The sequence below is a fragment of the Salmo salar genome, chromosome 03 (assembly GCF_965601325.2).
Source record: "Salmo salar chromosome 03, fSalSal1, whole genome shotgun sequence".
Classification (NCBI taxonomy): domain Eukaryota; kingdom Metazoa; phylum Chordata; class Actinopteri; order Salmoniformes; family Salmonidae; genus Salmo; species Salmo salar.
Genome location: NC_138293.1, coordinates 72,558,081 through 72,564,907, shown reverse-complemented (window position 1 = coordinate 72,564,907; position 6,827 = coordinate 72,558,081). Strand labels below are relative to the sequence as shown.

Below are 6,827 nucleotides of genomic sequence, written 5' to 3'. Positions count from 1 at the left end.
AGCCCTAAAAGTACCTTATTTACTTTGAAGAATCACTAAAAATAGTGATTTTGTCAGACAGCAGCTCTATATAGATGAGATGACTTGGTATGAAATAAAGTCATCAAATTGAGCTTATGTAATATACACGACTGAAATATTTTATTAAAGTAATGTGAATAAATGATGGTTAAAAGATTATATGTAGTAAGGGGCAGTCTAACATCATGGGACTTTTATTCATTGTTTTATTCTGTGTTACAGCATTCAACCCACATAATGCATACCGTAGTGCATTTGTTTTAAAAATTTGCAAAACCTAACCAACCTCAAAAAGCCAAAAAAAAACACTCAGAACTAATTTGACAAGAGCCAGTCCATCTTTTGTTGGCCAATAAGGTTGCACCATTAGAATGCACATTTTGAGTGGGCCCCAAAAAAATAATTTTGGAAAAAATATTGTGAAAAACTATCATTCCACTATTAAATGTTAATATATTAAGGAAATGTTCTGAAATTACAATGTTAATATTACATATATCTCTTTAATAATCACAAAACTGTCAAAGACGAGGCGAACCCACACTTTAGAAGACAAGGATATCCCAGTTTATTTTAGGAGACATTGGTTGTCAGTTAAATTAAGTGGCTTACATGCAGATCTTATCTGACAGGCTGCTTAAAACAAAGACGTGCCAGGAAAAACAACAGTCAACAAATGAATGGAAACAATAACCCCGGGAAAAAGGCACATTTCACAACTCCAAATAAGAGTCAGACATTTGCATTTAAAATCTTTTCAAAGTGACACATACACTGACACACACACACAGACAAACACTCTCAGAAACAGTTAATATTCGCTTGAAATCTTACTTCCCCAACCCAGTTCAAAGCATATTGCACATTTGTATTGAAAAGAAGATAAGAAGAGGAGTAACCATCCCACCCATCACAACCTGGAAGCCTTAAAGGAACAGCTGACTACATCATTTTGGAAGGAGCTGCATGCAGAAATGTAATGTTTACAATAATTACCAGAAGGAACCCAAGATTGAAGAGAAGGAACCCAATATTGAGAGAAGCAGTGTTACAGAAATAGTGAGCACTCTTGTTCTGTCCTAACACACACAATACCAACCACATTGAGATGTCTCTCATTCAATAGTCCTCAACAATACTGTACTGCCATCAATAAGTACGGAAAAAAAATAAGAATTATGAAATGAATTGAAATGTATGCATTCACTACTGTAAGTCGCTCTGGATAAAAGCGTCTGCTAAATGACTAAAATGTAATATGCTACAATGCATGACTATTAGTCTAATGCATTTTAAATAGTGTCAAGCTGTATATATTGATGGGTTAAGAATACCATTGAAGACTGTTAGATAAATACCATAGTTATCAACCCTTATAAACCTCTTCATGATAAACCATTTGCAAAAGTCTATGTAAAACACAGAAAAGGTCAAACCCAAGGCAATTATGTGCAAACTTGTGCAATGTTGCAGGTGCAACATAATAAGCATTTCCCTTTTTGACCAGGAGTGTGCTATATATATATATATATGAGAGAGAGAGAGAACCAGAGGACATGACAATGAGGAGACAGAAGCGTATAATGTGGACATTAGCATGAGCAGAGCTCGGGGCGAAGAGGCTGTTCCCACGTCTGGAAGTAAAATCTAATTAGTCGATCAAACTGAGCTAACAGGAAACTGTAATAAAACCTCAAGTAAAGAGCTGACAACAAATTAGCCAGCTGAGAAATTCTCGTTACGTGCGAGCACAAGACAGATGGTTAAAATCAAATCAAACTTTATTTGCCACATGCGCCGAATACAACAAGTGTAGACTTTGCCATGAAATGCTTACTTACAAGACCTTAACCAACAGTACAGTTCATGGTATGAGCAAACCAGTGATTGCAAAAAGAGATATACTGGGACTACTGTAGAGGTGTCTTTGTGGGCACAGTAGGCACCGTACCACCTGGCTCCCCATGTAGCCAACATAAACCTTCCTGTGTCCATTGATAACTTTCTGGGGTCAAAGTTCAACAGAGAGCAGTCGGGTGCTGACATGAAGCTGATGATTTGGTGGTGAACAGTAAAACATGATGGTGGTATGTGTACAGAGTTTGAACTCAAGATCGGTCTCCTGATGACCAGGGACGGAGCTCTTCCATCAGGCCCATCAGTCAGGGATCTGTCATGGACAAAGGTTCATTGTTCACAGGGAAGACAAGGAGAACTGAGGCAGAGCCACCAGTGAGGAATGTAGAAATGCCAGCCATAATAAACTGATTATCGCAGATTAATTTAGCTTGCTTTTTTCACCATCCCAAGTTCATTTTAAAGCCGCATTAAAGTCTCTCTGCATTGCCATTAGCAACAGGAGCGCTGAGTTAGTTGTCAGGTTCTATTTTTCTTTAGCCACAACACTGTTTCTGAAGGTCCAGAGGAACACTGACACCTCCCTTCTCTATCCTTCCTTCAGTTATTTTAGGCATTTGGAAACAAGTTGACCAGCTCTTTGTATATGCTTAAAAACAGTGCTGTTGTGTAGTGCAATGCCTTGCTAATACAGTCTGATTGTTCAGCTTGTATTTATCTACAGAGGGACACTGGAACAGAGTGAACAAGGCCCTCTTCCATGTGTTCCTACATACGGTAGCAGCTTTCATACAATCACTAGATATTTGGTCCCTTCCGCATATTGTATAGATTACTCTTAAAAGGGGTGATCTGCAGTTGATATAATTAATAAATGTGCCCATTGATTCTTGAAGAATATAGCTTCTAAATGCCTCATCCGCTTAGTTCAACTCTCACAACTGATCAGTACCTATAATATAAGCTTGTTGTACTGCAATGTTGTAAACAAAGTAAATGTAAATAAACACTATATAGCCTCAAAACATGGTAAAAATTATAATATCATGGAAGGCTAGTCCTTGCATGCATAGCTCGGTCTATGAATTTGATAATGGTTTACATCTCCAGCTCCAACCTCAAGCTTTTTACCGAAACAGGGACTGTTTGTAAACAAAGTAAATGTAAATAAACACTATATAGCTTTAAAACATTGTTAAAACTATCATTTCGATATCATGGATGGCTAGTCCTTGCATGCATATCTTGGTCTATGAACTTGATAATGGTTACATTTCTCCAGTACCATCCTCAAGCTTTTTACTGAAACAGGGGTGGGGAGGACACTTTATAATTGTTTCAACTGCTGATTACCGCTGTAATTAAAAAAGGGTTTCCCATGCTACAAGAGCAGCATAAAAAGGCACACCGTCCGACCTGTACCAAGTTCTGGAAGGCCTCAGGTAGAGAGAATGTAGAAATACAAGACACCCACACAGAGAAACCGGTCTTTCACAGTCAGTCAGTGTCCTCATTTCTTGGTGTCCTCTAGGATGATGTTGGCTGTGACAAACATGAGACAGAAGGTAGCCCACACCACTACGAACCATACCCAAAAGGTGTGGCGGAACGGGGACCGGTGCTTGTTGACCTCGTCCGTGCCCAGCATAGGCACCAGGTGGCGCCGGCCGTAGTACACCAGCAGGGCGGGGATGACGTACTGGATGCCCGTGCCAGCGTAGGCGCCCGTGATGCCCACCAGGGACTCCAGGTTGTGGGTGCAGAAGGCCACGATGATGGGCGGCACCAGGGTGATGAGGGGGAAGACGATGCGGTCAACCACCCAGGGGTAGGTTCCCCCGTCGCGGTGGAAGAGGGTCTTCCAGTTGTTGCGCAGCGTGACTGCGATGATGGGGAAGTTGGTGCTGATGGTGAAGACGGGGAAGAGGCCCAGGAAGTAGCGCAACGCGGGGATGTCCAGCACGTCACAGTTGTCAGTGAAGTTGAGGGTGTACATGTCGTGCAGCAGGGAGCTGTCAAAGCAGAAGATGGCTGTGAAGGAGAGCAGGCCGTAGAAGCCAAGGATGAGGACATAGTCACACACCACCAGGGTTCCCACACGCCTCTTATCAGAGATGGGCGTCACCAGGGAGGGCAGGGAGTGCTGGCACATGAAGGAGTAGACACACACTCCAAACAGGTTTGGCACCCCAGAGATCTGGGCCATACGGGGGTGGCCTTCGCCCCGGTCTTTACCAATACGGATCAGAGCCAGGATAATCATCATGGTGAACGCTGAAAAAGACACAGAAAAACAGCGGGTACTGGAGTTAAGTGATGTGACAACACCAAAACAAACAAGTAGTGTGTGTGTACGACATTCCAAAAGGTGACATCAGCTCCCACAGAGGGACTGTTTAAATCAAGGCTATCTACTAGGAGAGTTTAAAGGGAAGCTTTTACGGTAAGATTAAGCTCAAATGTCCTTTCATTTGACAATTTAGACCAAATCAAACCCATATTTTACTTGGTTGCATGCAAACTAAAAGACAAAAATCCTCAGAGTAAAGTATAATATTTAATGTAAAAAGTTAATTAAATTGTAAGCTAAATATTGGCCAAATCTATAATACACCAACATCATCTCATGACAACTGTAATAGGATTGGCCGAGTAAAGAAATGACATGACGAGGCATTTAAGGATACAGATAATAAATATACATTTTTATAACATTCGACTTCGGGTCACCGAGTTCACATTATTGCCAAATTGTGATCCGGTGCATGCCAACTAGGCAAAGCTTCACACTGCTTAGTCCCAGAATGCTTTTGATGGGTTCAGATATTGCAACATCCGAGGTCAGATTAGGGCCAAACCTCTGGAATGATCCCTTTATGTAGCACTCCCCTAATCCACCCCTACCTTTCATTATAGCACCACTGTTTTAAAAAATACCTTTGAAAGGGTAAGCCTTCTACCATTGCTAATCTGAAAGCGGTTAATGTTGACAAGGCAAGATTGTTTAGGCCCTAATGGGCTGTGGGAGAGTGCTGAGCTGGACAGGACGGACACATAACTCAGCTTCCTCCTCAGTCCTCCATGCTGCTAATGCCTGAGCATGGCCATCCAGGTAGAAACACAAGCCAGCATCAGTCAGCTGACTGCAGAAACAATATGCAGTCCATCTAGTTATGAACTAAACTCCCACCCATCAAAGGGCAGGAGGCTTTATGCATCAAGAGGATAATACTGAAACCACTTAGTAAGATATTGCCTTCCAGCTGCCTGATCCAGAAACTATCCCGCAGGCAAAGTCTACAGCCTATAGGAATGCTATGCTATGGATTATATACAGTATGTGAAGGCTCTCTGACTCTCAGTTCATCCAACCCAAAGTCAGCAGAGGTTGGAGGCTGGGTGGTACAAAAGGCGTCAGCGTCTCCACCTCATACTGTTTGCGCAAAGGCCATCCCCAAATCGATTGCTGCGACTGCCTCTCTGGCTGTTGGGCTGGGCGTTACTAAATGAGAGCTTTAAGCATGGATGCCAGTCTTGTTAAAGGCTCAGAGTTCTGCCTGTCCCCCTGTCCCCCCCCCAATCAGGCCATTAAACAGGGAATCAGTCACAGACGCATTCCACGGCCCACTCCTCAGCTTTCATCACACTCACACGGGGTGACGTTCAGAACGCACATTGCTTCACTACTCACCCCACTACAACGCACCACTAGTATCCCACTTCAAAACACACCCCTGTGTAGCTATGCAGGTTAGAGTAGAGCCAAAGCTCTCTTGTACCTGCCAGCAATATCTCAGCATCCATCTGGGCCCAATTGCCAGGAGAGGCAACCCATCAGTGTCAGGGGGGAGGATGGATTGGCTCTTTAGATAGGGCCTGAGTGAGGGGCCAGCGGATTACCAATTCATCTGCAGCTACTGGGGCGGTGTGAGGGGGTATAGGGAGGAGACGGGGGAGAGGGGTGCCACTGGCAGCTTCATCCTCCTTCAAGGTCTCTCACTAGCATCAGGTGTGGTCGGGACAGGAGTGTAGTCCTCTGCTCTAATCCTCCACTATTTTAGGGGTTTTTACACTCTTCAGGGCACAGGTGAAATATTCCAGAGCTAGCAAGGAGGGAAAGGGGCTGGGAACGTGGAGTTTTAATCTGCCCCTATTAATCAGGTACTGTGTGCTTCTGCCGTGGCACTTTAATGTATGTCAGGGGGATGAAATGATTCATTCCAATTACAAGGACAAAATGTTCCGAGGAGGGGGTGGGGGAAAACTACCAATGACAGAGGTAGTAGGATAGCTAACAAGTAGTGGGATTATGCCTTTGGAGAGAACAAGCAGAAATAAGACAAGAGTTGTTAACTAACAGGCTAAATGCAAACATCTTAATTTGACTAATGTGATTACTTACTCATCTTAAAATAGGACAGGATACTCTTAAAAACAAGTTTTCCCTTGTGCTTTGTGTGGACTTAGTTTGGGGTGGACACTGAGATAAAGATGCCCAGCAGTGGCCAAAGCCCCAGACCTGTTGAGGATTAAAGCTCAGAGAGTCAAGATTTAGTGGATATCTGGCCTACAACCAGTGTCAACATTGGCTCAAGACAGGAGAAGCAGGCCAGAGCAGAATCCTGTTTTAACACAGCCTATGTAGAACATGGGACAGTGGGCAGTGGACCAGCACTCAAGGACATCGGCAAATAAGAGCAAATAACACCATCACAACAAGTATAATCCCCAAAGACATCACGTCAAAGCATATGGAAAAACTATGCAGATGAAGTCAACACTCAATGTGCTAACATGGGCCACATTGGGACTCAGCTCTGAGAATACAGCATGTACTGTAGTGACTTTGTATCTTCATCTGACTGGACATGAGAGACTGTCAGTGGGGATAGTTATCAGCTGTCCCTCTCACTTCAGGCATCGAACACAATGTGCTGTATGACAGTCTG

General features: G+C 43.3%; 1 protein-coding gene across 2 annotated transcripts in view; it reads right to left on the bottom strand.

Moving 5' to 3' along the window:
- Positions 1–565: 565 nt before the first annotated feature.
- LOC106601442 (putative sodium-coupled neutral amino acid transporter 12) overlaps positions 566–6,827 on the bottom strand; it is a 79,388-nt gene continuing 73,126 nt past the window's right edge. For both annotated transcript variants that reach the window (XM_045720271.2, XM_045720270.2), the window contains exon 10: positions 566–4,152. In XM_045720271.2, the coding sequence (XP_045576227.1) occupies positions 3,389–4,152 (764 nt within the window). In that variant the 3' untranslated portion in view covers positions 566–3,388. The remainder of the gene's footprint in view (positions 4,153–6,827) is intronic.